The 13,959-nt window shown below is 47.8% G+C and overlaps 1 protein-coding gene across 1 annotated transcript in view; it reads right to left on the bottom strand.

Moving 5' to 3' along the window:
- Positions 1-1,356: 1,356 nt before the first annotated feature.
- Positions 1,357-13,959, bottom strand: part of CUNH1orf116 (chromosome unknown C1orf116 homolog) — a 31,166-nt gene continuing 18,563 nt past the window's right edge. The window contains 4 exon segments of the mRNA XM_039881704.1: positions 1,357-3,873; positions 3,875-4,289; positions 5,547-5,724; positions 8,185-8,370. Coding sequence (XP_039737638.1) covers positions 2,622-3,873; positions 3,875-4,289; positions 5,547-5,724; positions 8,185-8,370 — 2,031 coding nt within the window. The 3' untranslated portion in view covers positions 1,357-2,621.

The raw sequence follows: 13,959 nt of genomic DNA, 5'->3' as shown, positions 1-13,959 counted from the left end.
CATGACAGGCTGAGGAGAGGCCAGCTCCTGTATTTGGCAGATGGTTTATTCCCAAAGGCAGCAAGACTGCAACAGAGTATAGCAGAGACACAAGGCCAAGCGGAAGTAGAGTTTCGCTTGGGCTTTTAAAATCAAACGACTAGCCTTTACATGTTTCCAGCCAAAAACCTTCAAAAAGGGATAGGAACAACCCTGATGCCACTCTCACCTCCCACCCAATAAGTTCAAGCTAAATGAAGAGCAAGCAGTCCTATCTGGATACAGGGGGAAGACAAAATTCTACAGGTGGGTCTCTCTGGGATCCCTTTGCTCTCTTCAAAATGAGGACAACTGGGTTTGGACTTATTATTCTAACCTTGAATCCCAAAGACCATCCTTAGAGAGAAACACGCTCGCTGAAAGATGAGAACACGGGAAGCATGGCGCCTTTAAATAACAAAGGAAGGGAGTCTCTCGAATTGAGAGAATTGGGGAAATGGGCTCTCCACTGGGATGAAGAGGCAGAGTGGGAAGGCAGGCTGTGTGGAACTCTGTTTTGTCAGGAGAGAAATTACCTACATCAAGGAGTGGAGATTTAACAGGAGACACTCCTGCCCAACCTGTGTTGGTCAGCCTTATGTCAATCCCAGGGCCCCAGATGCCTACCAAGTCTTACTTTACAGCTAGCCTCAATCTTCCCTATTTATCAGGGCAATTAATAAGATAAAGTGATTTTCCCTCAGGTTGTGTCTTGAAATATACAGTTGGTACAGATCAACCAAACACAGCGTGTCCACTCAGTCTTCTGGGAGGGGGGCTTCTCTCTTTTCGGGAGTCTGACATGGCTTGGCTGGTTGTGGGAGTCCCCGTCAGCTGTGACAGACCAGGTCATCGCCCAGGGCCAAGAATAAGGCACCAGGCTTTTGGGTGTGTGTGTGAGAGTGTACACAGAAACTGTCACACCCACACCCCACATACCACAATAGGGTGGAGCAAGCCACTTGTCTTTACCTTAATGCTCTCATGTTCAGAAATACTGAGCTTTTGACATTGTTGTTGCTGGGTCCTTAAGGACACACACAGCCCAGAAATGCTCAGCCGACCTAAAGGGGACCTATCCAACAGCCGTTCCCTTATCTTCCCTTCACATCTGGGGTTCCTGGACTCTGACCAGGTCAGAGCCATGAATAACATTTATTTCCTCAGGGGAAGCAGCGGTCATGTCCAGCCACGTCTGATCTCCCAGCTCGCATCCACAAGCCCACACCACCCTCTTTTGGCATTTTCTCAAGTTGCACAACTTGGTCATGGAATTTGGGGTTAACAATGAGTTACCATATTGCTCCTTTCCAAAGATAAAATAAAAAACCACAACACTGAAGATGACATGAAAGCATTTAATCTTTGATAGTTTAGAAAATACTTCGGGATCTTGAAGGGCCTGAGGGTTGAGCCCTGAAAAGTGATTATTGATCCTTGGGGTGCTGCGTGGATATACACAAGTGCTGCTTGAGGGGAGGCAGTGTGTCGCCTGAAATGAGAATCAGGAGCCCAGCTCTGGTTCCAGCTCTGTTACCAAGCAGCAGCAACCATGGATGAGTCATTTCCCTTCCCCAACAAGGTTGGACTAGAGCATCTCTAAGGCCCCCACCCCCATCCCTGATAGTCTGTGAATAACTAGCAAAGAATGTATTGGGATGATTTTCCACAAGCACTGAGGAAGTTAAAAACTATTTGCAATAGTGTAGATGAGGCCTGGAACAGTTCTTACAAAGCCTCTGGGCTCAGGCTCCCATCTCAATGTTGGCCCAGCCCTGGGGTCACTCACGTGCAGACTGAGACAGGGAGCAGGAAGAATAGGAACAACAGAATCAGGGACCACCACAGAGTTTATTATTGGGAAGGGGTGTTGTGGGGTCACTTGTCCTGCTTTCTCAGATCAACAAGACCTCTGCTGCTCTCAGTCGACCAAGAGTTTTTAGTTACGAGAATGTCCTGTCTTTCTTTGGAATGGGGGACAGTGAGAAGGCAGCAGGTGAAGAGATAAAAAAAAAAATCAACTCCTCTTGACCCCAGGTCCCTGTCCAGAAGGCCGGAATTGAGAGAGGGATCCAGCAAGGTCTGAGCCCGTCTCCACTCATTGCAGGGATTCAGAGAGACTCACATTTCATGTGACGCTGCATTTGCCTAATGTCACTGATAATCCATTGTCTCACCTGACACTCCTCTCCACTCAGGCTGGCTAGGCTGGACTCTACCCAATGTATGAAAATCTCCAACACGAGCAGAATTCTGAGCAATGACTCCATGTGTCATATAAATAGCTTCAGCGATATATACAGCCTATAATACACACACATACATGCATACACACACACACACACACACACACACACACACACACACTCTCTTGTGTCAAACATCTTCAGGATGATTTGTGCAGGTACTCATTGGTACAACCACCCTAAATATACATATGTTTGCACCTAATCCCTCCTTCTCTTTCACCTCAGAGAGAAGAGAACATCAGAGAGAAGCCTCCCCCCGCCCACCCCTGAGTTGTGAGGTGGCAAAGGCTCCTATGTGGAGCCCCGAGTCTCTTCTTGTAGGACGAGCAGGGGGCTGTGCAGGCCGTGCTGCCTCTACTCCTTCAGCAGCCCCAGCTTCCTCAAAGCCTCCCTTCTGTGTTCATCAGGGATGCCTTTGGGGGAGATCTTGACACTGACACAGGGGGGTCGGGGCAGCTTGTCACGGCTCTGTCCTTGGTAGGACAAGTGCTTGGAGCTCTGCTCCTGCTCCAGGTCAGCCAACTTGCCCACCTGAATACCTGCAAAGTCCTTCCCTGTGCCCAGGGAGGCAGGGCGGGGCCGGGAATTACGCAGAACGTTGGGTGAGATCTTGTTCAAGAAGGAGCCTTTTCCCAGAGAGGTGCTAGTTTGGGGGCTGGGCTCTTTCTCAGCTGAGAGGTAGCTGCTCAGCCCCACACCTGAACGCTCCAGAGTGTTGGACTTAAAGTTCATCTGTCTCAGGCCAGGGATATTGCTCTCCTGGAGAGTTAGCCCTGAGTTTGGCTTTGGCTGACTCAGGGGACTACTTACCCCTGGGGCCTTAGGGATGGAAATTGGCATGGATTTGGCAGCTGGAACCTTCCCTGGAGTGGGTTCCTGGGCGGGAACCAAAACCTTGCCTGGAAAAGGCCCCCGAGCTAGAGCTGGCTCTGGAGCTGGAGCTTTCACTGGAGAAGGTCCCTGGGTTGGAACAGGAGCCGAAGCCTTCTCTGCCACAGGCACAGCTGATGACACTTGAGTTGGAAATGCAGGCTGAGCTGGAGCCGGGGCGGGAGCCTGAGCGTGAGTCCCCTTGAGTCTGATGGAGCTGGTGGGCTTACTTAGCTGAGGGCTGGGCTCATCTTGGTCCTGGGGTAGCCCCAGCTTCTCTAGTGCTTCTTTGCGTGCTTTCCTCTGCTCCTGCAGTGAAGAGGGGACCAGACCCGAATCTCCAGGGGCAGCCTCAGAGTGGCGTGACAGCCAGTTCTGGGGATTACTGTGGAAACTGCTTCGGCTGCTCTTCAGAACAATATTAGGTGGCAGCTTCCGGGGCTTAGGCGCTGTGAGGGGAGCCAGATGGGCGTTTGGATTCCCACCTGATGGGATGGGAGCATCTGCAGCTCTAGAATTCTGAGAAGACATGGCAGGGGGAGGCCGAGATTGTCCTGGTGCTCCCATTGAGCCTCTCTCACTGGGTTTTTGGGACATGACCTCTGAAGAAGTGTCCTTTCTCTTCTGAGAGCTGAGTAATGTGTGGAGCTGGGGCGTGGGGCTCTGTTCCCCTGGGCCTTCAGGCAGGCCGTCTTCCCCACACTGCTCTGGCTAAGGCCCCGGAAAGCTTCTCGGGGATGAGTGCTGTGTCCAAATCAAGTGCTCTGCTCCCCTGGCCCCTCACAGAGGCCGTCTTCCCCACACTGCTCTGGCTGGGTGACTCCGAAAGCCTCTGGTGGGGGGTTGAGTGCTGTGTCCAAAGCAAGGGCTCCCACGGTCCAGCAGGAGCCTGGTTGGCCTCGCTGCTCTGACTGACCTGTCCTTTCTCAGGGTCTGGGATGAAACCCTCAGGTTTTGCTGGGAGGTGGCTGTTAGTCTGGGTTGTGTTTTTCCTGAGGTTCTGGTTCCTGCTGATATGGATATTTCTGGGAAGGCTGTAGGAGCCGGACCTGAGGCCTAGGCCTTGGGGTTCAGGCAGATGGCGTGAACTGGACTGAGTCACTCTCCTTGGCCCCAGGCTTGGCTGAAGAAGGATTTTCTCCTCTGGATGTCCTGTGAGGAGAACAGGCAAAGAAGAGAGGACAGAGGTGAGAACAGAACCCTAGTGCCGAGGGGAAAGCAAATACTTCCCGAACTCTGATCCTTAATTTGCGTGAATGAGTTTTGTTTTTGTTGTTTCTTTGCTCTTAAAGGGGCAGCACTCTTGTCTGGATATCATTCGGACTAATGGATCAATACCAGCAGATTCCCTTCAATCAAGGATTAATTTTTCATGATGGTTGGGGAAAGGGCAGCCCCAGATAGCTCCATGTCCTTGGCTCAGGCTTTTCCTAACCCTCTACAGATGCACCAGGGTTGGGGAGAGATTCAGGACAGTCCCTCCAGCTACCTGGGGCTCGCAGGTAACTGAGTCCAATGGAAGCACTGAACACCGACAGCATGAACAGGTGATTTGCTCTTGATTTGACCGAGCTTCCGCCTTCTTCCATTTTTACCTTCTGTAACTTCCTGGATGATTCTGTAATAGCCACAGCTGTCCCCATAGCAGACAGTGACACGGGCTCTTTCTTTTCAGCTAGCTAGTCAGATACATCAGGCCCACGGAGCCAGGGAATCAGTCTTAGGTGGCAGTGAAGTCTCACATTCCCATTCACTGCTCTAGCTCCAAGGAGGGTCTCACACATTGTCAGTAAACATATGCTAAATGAATGAATAAATAATCGCAGCCCTGATACCAGTGGGATTGCCCTCAGGAGTGAAGTGCTCCCCTACCCTGGGACACATGGCTCTGCACGCACAGCCATACTCATGTGCCATCCTGTTCCACTCCTACTGAGCCTCAGTGCCACTGGCTCTCCCCATTCTCTCACAAGGGCCTGGAGGTGCCACCCACTCAAGTTAAGGGAGCCCTTCCCTCTTCTTATCTCCAGCAGCCTCAGCCTCTGGGTCATCCAGATTAGCTCCCCAGACTGACTTAGTCTCTCCAGAGCCAAACACCCACCCCTCCCTCACCTCTGTGGTTGTATCTATTTAGAATTTCTCCACGAGAGGATGGGAGTTGATCAAACCCCTTTCCCTTCCAGACCTCTGATACTTCATAGAAAGACACAGGAAGCTGGCTTGTCAGCAGTCCCTCCCCCCCTTCAGGGACAAGGCTTTATTCTAGCCAGAGAGTGGAGAGGGGCGCGGCCATCCCTTCCTCTGCCTGTGACCCTCAGAGCAAAAGGCAAACAAGGCGGAAAGTAGCCAGAAGGAGGTGCAGATTTTCTGGGTCTCACTAGGTGCTATACCCCTGACAGTCCCTCTTACCCTGGGGAGCAGGCTGGGTTATGGGCAGTTCTCGGGGACTTTGGGGAGTTGCGGCTTTCTCAGACTCGTCAGTGGACAGTCCGCTGTCAGCCTCAGTGTCCAGCGAGCCAATGGTCTCCTCCAGGAAGAGCAGACACTCCTTCTCTTCGGCGGACAGGAAGTCGTAGCTGCTGTCACTCTGCAGTGAGGAGAGGGAGAGCGCACTGTGAGAGGGAGCTCCGCAGAAACTGGCGGAGCCTGAGAACCACCCTGTGTTGGGGAAGGAATGCTGAAGAGCTGGAACCTGTCCACAATGCCACTCCGCAAACCTGCTGGAGTTGCTTCCTGAAACTGCAGGACACCAGGGAGGGCAGAGACTGCCAGGCTGCTGTCCTACTAGCATCCGGCTCTGGTAGCTGGGCAGGCAAATGGCAAGTGGCCTCTCTTTTGCTTAGTCCTGGGTGAAATGCTTAGGAGCACAGATCAGATGCGGTCCCAGGTTTTAATTCCAATTTCTCTGTGTGACCTATGTCAGATATTTGTGCATGACTCTGATTTAGCTCTAAATTATATGGGCAACATAATGATTTGATCTTCAGCTTGAATGGTATTGTTTTTAATGTTTCAAAGTACTTCTGTATACTTGATCTAGCATGTCAAGGACAGTATGAGGACAAATAAGAAACACAGCCAACTACTGGCTGCCAGGCCAGTGGAAACAGTGGCATGATTAGCCATAGATAAATTAACTAAATAACTTATACTTGACTTTGAAATGCATTTCGTATAAAATTTTTTCCCTTGTGTATTTACTTTCTTAATGGTATTTGGCTCTCGCTAACATTCAAATAAGTGTGTGCTTCTTAAGCAAATATTAACTTAAGTGGGGAAGGTGAAGAAACTGGATAGGTATGGGGGAAGAAGAAAGCAATCTAGTATTAAATGTTACGTAGATATTAAATAAATAATGTTCATTGTGAGAAAGCTTGTAGGACTAGCTGGAAGAAAACTCTGTGGTCATTCAGGATGGTTACCATCTGTGTTCCACAGGCCGGGAAGATCCATGGCGTTCCACGGATCTTCCTCCAAACAAGAAGGTTGAGGGGAAAACCGAAAGGGTACGTGGAATATGGAATATAAGGGTACATGGTACATGGAATATAAGTAACTCGGCTTGAGTCACTTCCTCACATCTCCCCTCCTCTTCCTAATATTTGAGACACTTTAGAGTTGTACATTCTTCAGATCCACTCAGATGACCAGGAAAGATTTAGAGATAGCCCTAAAAATATCCTGGGGGGAGGGGAGATGGTTAACCCTTCCAATTCCAGTGGCTCCTTAAACAGCTGTCTGTCAGTTGACTGAGCATTTCAAGCGAAGCCCCAGATACGGCCCTTAGAAGCCCTGAAGCCGACTCTGACTCCGGGGATTCTCTGAACAAAGACCTTGCTGCCCGCTTCCGCCTAAAGTAGCCTTGCCAAAGGCAAGCCAGCTCTGAATTTTTCCTTTGTGGGTGATTCACTTTGAAAACCTTTAATCCTGGTCACATTCTGTGTCTAATGGTATGTAACTATTCATCTTGGCCTGAGCCTAAAGAAACAAAATGATGTCTCTGTGGCCCCATCACCTAGGGTCAAAGAGAAGTTATATACAGATTGCTTGCACTTTGGATTTTGTGTGTGTGTGTGTGTGTGTGTGTGTGTGTGTGTAAAGTATGTTTTTTTCTACTCCCTTTTTACATATCGGAACGCATTGACTCTAATTCAGCAGAGACCTTTCTAATCCTTAATATTTCAAATCCCTCTTGTAGGATATGAAGCCATAAAGTATAAGTTCTCAGGCATTATTAACTTTGTGACGAGTACGGACAAGAAAAGAAGGCTTACATTTGGACACAGGGCAGATTTACGCTTTCACACCAGCCTTTCAAGACTTAAGATTTAAATTCATGCCCCCCCAAAATTACAGTTTATTACATGCCAATCACATATAGTTAAATACAGTGGCTTTGGAAAATACACAATCTCTGCTCATAGGTCATTTTTTTCCTACACAGAGATATGTGCTAAGTGCTTTGTATGCATCTTATTTACTCTCCCCACCCCGCCCCAAGAACTCTATGAATTCAGTGTTATTATCCCCACTTTAAAACTGAGGAGACTGAAGTTTAGAGAAATTAAGTAATTTGCCCAAGGTCATATAGCTTATAAGTAGCAAACTCAGATCGGTTTGGTTCCAGAACCCAAGCTGCCAGTTACCCTATTGTCTTTGATCTTTGTAAAGACTGAAGTAGTGCTGCTCACTGCAGAGACCTTCGGGAACCTATGTGCTACAAGGGTCTACGTTCTAGTTTCCATCATGACCTCAGATCTCCAGCCAGCATGCTCTTTCACCTCAACTCAGACCCCCAACCTAATGAAAACTAGAAAAAAGTCTCATTTCTCCTGTTGCTTTCTGGGGTTGTCTCACCCCATTCTCCATAGAATGATGGGTGACTCAGAGGTAGAAAGCATCATTTGGTATGATTCACTCTCTGACAAGGAAGATGAAAGAGAAGGAGCAGTGAGCAAGGACGGTGGTGGGCAGGGAGGGGCGGGGCAGGGCAGGGCCGGGAAGGTGTGCAGACAGCGGGCCAGGTTGCAGGACAGAGAGTACGTACAGATCCAGAGCGCGTGGAGGTGGTGCTCATCATGCTGTCACAGCTGCTGACGCGGGTCACAGGTTCCGAGCCCGGCCCAGCTGGCCACAGCTCCCTCTCGGGCATTGCCAGAAGCAAGGTGCAGAGACGGTGAAAGGGGCTCCCAGAGGGGAAGCGAAGGGAAGCGAAGAATGTCCCAAGCTGGGCCTGAAAAGAGAAGAATCAAAGCCACGTGTGAGCCGAGACCGGGCTCTGGCAAGGCTCTGCCTGGAGCAGCATGGCGGTGGGGTCACCAAGCAAGCAGAGAGCTGGAAGGGGCCATGGACAGCCGTTACCCAAACCCAAACTGCCAGTAAGCTGGCTCACATACATGCAGAAGGATGGACTTAGGTGGTGGAAAAGCAGTCTAGTCAGAAAGGAAATTCCATCACTTCCTTTAGTCACCTTTTTCTCTGAACTATGGTGCTTAACCTATATTTTATTACTATAACGATAAATGTTATAGGGGTTAATAGCTTGGATTCTGGAGGTAGTTGTATCTGGGTTCAAATCACAGTTTAGCCATTCACAGATATGTGACTTGAGGCAAATTACTCTTTGAGTTTTTCCTCATTAAATAGGGTAAATGTAAGGATTAAATGAGAACAATTAGCACAGTTTAACTGGTAGTAAATACTCAAACACTTAATGAATGACTGCCACGGCTCTTATAATAAGAAAAAGACAAAATTGCTCTAGGATCAAGAGTTTAGAAAAGGAGGGATCAGGTTAAATGGGAGACTAGAGGCTCGAGAGAAGAAGCAGGGCCCTTAATAGTACCTACTTCATAGGGTCGTTTGGAAGGTATAACAAAACACTCCATGTACAACACTGTGCAGTGCATGGCCCAGTAATTACTAGCTGCTGTCATAGTCAACATCGCCAACATCACCACAACAGCCACCACCACAGCCGCCATTATCTCCCTAGGCTGGGAGACCTGTGCATGGCACCTCCAGTGGTTGACACAAACCCAGTTTCCATCTCATGCATCACACCTTCTATTGTTGCACTTATTCCCAATGAGGTTCCCTAAACTGTGTCAAATGAACAAGAGAGATGCCCTATGTAGTGTTCTCCCAACTCCAATTCCTAGGAAAAAAGTTCCAAGTTCATTGAGCCAATAGTAATAGCAAAGGAAGGCAGTGCCATCTTCCTTCTGAAAAACTCAGGGATTTTCATATCATCGTTTGTGGGAAACACTTCAGAAGATTTGGAAAGGCCAGTGTGACTCTCATACATGAAAATAAAATTCTAAAAGAATTAAGATTAAAAGACAGACCAAATAGAGAGTTGGAAGAGAGGTAGAATATAGACTATGGAATATAGAATATAGAATATAAAATATTGCCCATGACATCATACTATGTTTTCTACCACCTTTACTACCCTCCCAATGCTAGGTAAAATATCCTACAATAATATGTTCTATTTGAGATCTTGGGACTTGGGGTATGGATTCCAGGGCAGGTTGTACTTTTGCCAAAAATTGCTTCTAGTGCCAAAGTCAGGTTTAGGCTGTGCTGTGTGAGTCAGCCTGCCAGCTCTGTAGAGCTGCAAAGCACCAGGCCTCACAGAGCTCCTCTTCTGCTTGAGGCAGGTAGGGAGGGGCAGGACAATGGGGAATGAAGAAGGAAGATCCCTAATGATACATATAGTTTGTGAGGGTCCAGAACCTCTCAGGAGATAGAGAGGGAACCAGAAGGGACAGAGATGCCAAAGAAACCTAGTGATAAATCATTGGATAAGATAGCAATTAAGGTTCCTTCATGAGGTTAGTTCCCCAATATCCAGAACCCCACAGAAACAGAAACATACGAAGTCATGTGAGTTAAGTTCAATCATCTCAGCTGTCCATTCCATTGATGACTGTCTAGGTTCAGAGAGTACTAACTCATTCCTAACATTCTGTGGGCTGGAAGCCATTACAGCAAAGCGGATCCATCTCTCCTAAGCGTAGGCACACAGAAGGCACTCAAAAAATGCTGGATGAATAAACTTATCATCTATTCTAGTGTCTACTGAGTTAAGCTATTGGAAGGCCTCTTTGGGGGCTTCTACCCTATTAGTGTAAGCTCTTTCTTAAATATTTTATTTCTCAGAGACTATATGGCTCAGTGGACTTTGGGCAATGGTTTCAGTTAAACTAACATTTATAAGCATGTAATAGGCATGGGGTGTGCAAAACTTCATAAGACAAAGACATCATTTCCAAGAAGTCAGTGTAGATCCAAGGGTCTAGTTTTTGGCTCCAGCTATCTTAGCTGCAAAATTGGGGCAGTAAATATTAAAAGTGACTCACTATAGTTAATACAATATTCTCTGTGAATGAGTGAGAGGATGCTTCCCCTCCCTTTCAGAGAAAATTACTATCCATGTTCTTCTAATACTTCAGACTTTATAGTGGTTTGCTAGCCCATCCTCCTACCACACTCTCATTTCAGAACCAAGGATGGCCTGAAGCAGCTGGAAGAGACAGAAACAATATGGATAGCGCTGCGTCAAAAAAACATAGCATGGTATAGCTTACAAAGTGTTTTCAGGTATGCTACTTAGATCTTCAAAATAACCTGATAACTTAGGCAGGATGTGACATTTTCTTCATTTGACAGCTAAGAAAGCTGGAGCTTTTTCTACTTCCCTTCCTTAATGGAAGTAAGGAATTACCTATAACTGCACAGATAGGGCAGCCCATGGATCCCCCATCGCAGACTGTCCAGATGCAAGAGAGCTGCACATAAAGAGGGGTCATTGGCTGCCCTTGACTAAATAAATACTAAAAGCCCTACAGTAACCCTTCTCCTTCTAACTCGCACCTTAAACCCTGTACATTATCTGATTTAGCTTGATGTTTCCAGGCCAGGTTTTGCCTCAACAACAGATATTTCCAGAGTAAGGAGATGACACCAAATGCCATTAAAGATCACGTCATCATCAAGCACTACATAACCACTGCAGAGATGAATCTGAACCTAAAACCAAAGCTGAATGAGCCCTAAAGTGCTTGTACTTTGTCTCCACACCTCATTTTCTGAACCAAGGAGTTTGAACCAAGGTCTTCTCTTCTTCCGCCACTTCCATCCTCCCTCCCCACTTCTACCCTCCCTCCCCGGTTTGGCCGGATCTGGATGCTGCGTTTCCCTCTACCAACTTTACAACCTTGAAACTTGGGGGATATTTCAGGGCAACCATCGAAACCTGAGATATTTCAAACTGATAAGAAGCCTGAGAAACAAGCAAAACACTTAGGTGAGAGTCTGGTATCTTTTAACTCTTGACCTTTTGGGGGGACTTTAAGGGAGGAGGAAATGGGTTAAGAAATGCACAAGGCCTACAGTCAAGGCCACCCATGCAAAGGCAAAGGCACATTAAATATTAACAACTCCACTAAAACCAGCCAAGCCATGGAGGAGAGTAAATAAATAGCACGTGGAGTTCCAGCATCTGCAGGGCATGGGGTGGGGAGAAGGCTTCAGCTCCACTCCAGTTTGGTTTCTCTATACCTTCTAAGTAGACGCCTCCCATGAGCCCACCTCTGCATCCTCCAAGAGCTCAGCCTTCCTCCGCAGTAGACAAGGAGGTTTCTTATTTCTCTTAGACAGGTGTCTCTGCTTTTTGCTGAGTACATTTATGCTGCTTAGGCTGGAGAATATCCTAAGAAAAATGCCAGAAAGACTAAAAGTTGCACTGTGGATCCTTCTCCATGACCGCATGGGCAAGTTTCTGTGCCTGTTAAGGCAATGTTGTAATCTCCCTTTTCACCAGTGGCTTTGAAGGAAGGGTAGGTAGAAATACCCTCTGGACAAAAGGGCTTTCTTTGACACTGCAGGTTATCATTATTGCTGACAAGGTCACCATCTGTGGGAGCCCTCAGTCAATCAGTTTGGTGGGCTGGTTCTGTGGTGCGGGCTAAGCTAAAGCTTAAAAGGTCTAGTCGCAGGACTGGAAACCCAGTATATTCAGCTGGGAGCCTGGCACTGAGGTCTTTGCACTTCCCTTTCTACAGCATTAGGAGGAAAAGAGGTAAAGTTTAGGACCAGAGTGTTAGCGCCCCACCAAAGTAGACAATGGAGAGCTGAGTTGCTATTCTGACTTGACTTCTACATCCAGCTTCCTCGTGTAGATAAACCTGCCACACGTACTGCAAACTGGGACACCTGAAGGATGAAATAAAAACAAAAAAAAAACCACTACATCGTTCTGGTTCTCTCTGTGGACGTGGCCACAGTACTTTGGCCTGAGCCCCACTTGGAACTCCTACCAGAGTCAACGTGCTACTCTGAAATGCTAATGTGGGTGAGGCCCCGGCACAGCCAAGGAGCTGTCTGTTTGCCAGTCTCTATGTCTATTAACAGGTAACGTTGGAAAATTAATTGAGTCGAACCCAAACAAACCAGACCCTGCAAGTAGATTATGCATGAGTTTTCCAGAGACGAACTGGTTGCTTAAGCTGGAGTTGTCCCAGTGTAACCAAACCTCACCTAACAGCCTAGCAGAGCTCACACCTTACACACCTGTCCACAGACAGCTCCATTATCACACTGCCATTATTGAACACACACACATTGCACCTTTTATTTAAATAAAAATAGACGGTAAGTTCAGAAAGCCACGAGAGAATTTCCTGTTAGAAATGCAGCGGGAAACCACTCTGCTCTCCCGGGTGATCCCCCGTTTTGACTTCCTCTGCTACAACTATTCTCTTTCAAAGTCACAACTCAATTTCAATTGCTCAGAGATGTATTTCCAAAACAAACCTATCTTCTTGTTTCTGTACGATATGCTTATCTAACTCAAATAGGCAGATGAAAAAAACATGCATTCTAGCCCTGGTCTCCACGAAAACACTTCGCTCTAACCTACTCTGATCCCTGACTGGTCTCCGAGGGTTGAGAAACAGAGAGGAAAGCACCCTAGCTTGGGTACAGGGCTCTCCATAATCCCATAGCTCTGACTTTCCGCGAAGCCCCCACCCGACCCCCACCCCTCCCCCATCCCCACCCCTTGCTACAGCAATAGTTGATTAGCAATTCACTCACCTTTACTGGTTGGGGGCTGAAGAGAGGAAAGGAAATACCCTTGTGTTTCGAAGGGGAGAGACGAGACAGTGACTGCTTCCCCTGCCTCCTGCTGCTTTCTTCTTTTGACCTCTTCCTGACTTACCTGGACAGGTAAATGCTTCATCTGTGCTGCCTCACTCCACCCTGCCACTGATTCTCAGCCAATCCCAGCCTTCCCTCCCTACTTCTCATTCCAGCTGTTTCTCCTGGGACGGGTGTGGGAGGGAACGCGGCTGGGCGGTGCTGCTCTCATTTAGCCAATCATCTCTTGCCATCCCTGCCCCCATTTAGAGCCACTAAAAAGCCCTTGGAAAAAAAAGGAGCGCTGGAAAGAGGCGGCACGGGTTTGGGTTGAGACTGCAAGAGGAGAGTTGGCAGGGAGGGAGTACGCCAAAAGATATTTTTAAATCTTCACATCAAGAAACACAGTCCACTAGACAGTAGTATGCTTTTCTCTGTGTCTGTCTGAAACTTGGTTTTCTATCTACAGTTACCTCCTTCCACTTTGAGCTACGGATTTCTCTGAATTCTCCAAGTTAAAATCCTCTATGGCCAGTTTTGCCATCGGCTTTTCTAGTCTTTCAGAATCACTTTGGTCAAGTCTTTCCCTGGCAGCTCACAATGCTAGCAGGTTCACTCAGGACCTCTGAAGACGTCTAAGACTAGAGAGGCCAGAGCTGACACACTCTTACCCCAC

The sequence above is a fragment of the Pteropus medius genome, unplaced genomic scaffold, assembly GCF_902729225.1.
Source record: "Pteropus medius unplaced genomic scaffold, Ma_sr-lr_union100, whole genome shotgun sequence".
In the NCBI taxonomy this organism is placed as follows: Eukaryota; Metazoa; Chordata; class Mammalia; order Chiroptera; family Pteropodidae; genus Pteropus; species Pteropus medius.
Note: the sequence above shows the minus strand (reverse complement) of the source record. Positions and strands in the feature narration are given on the sequence as shown.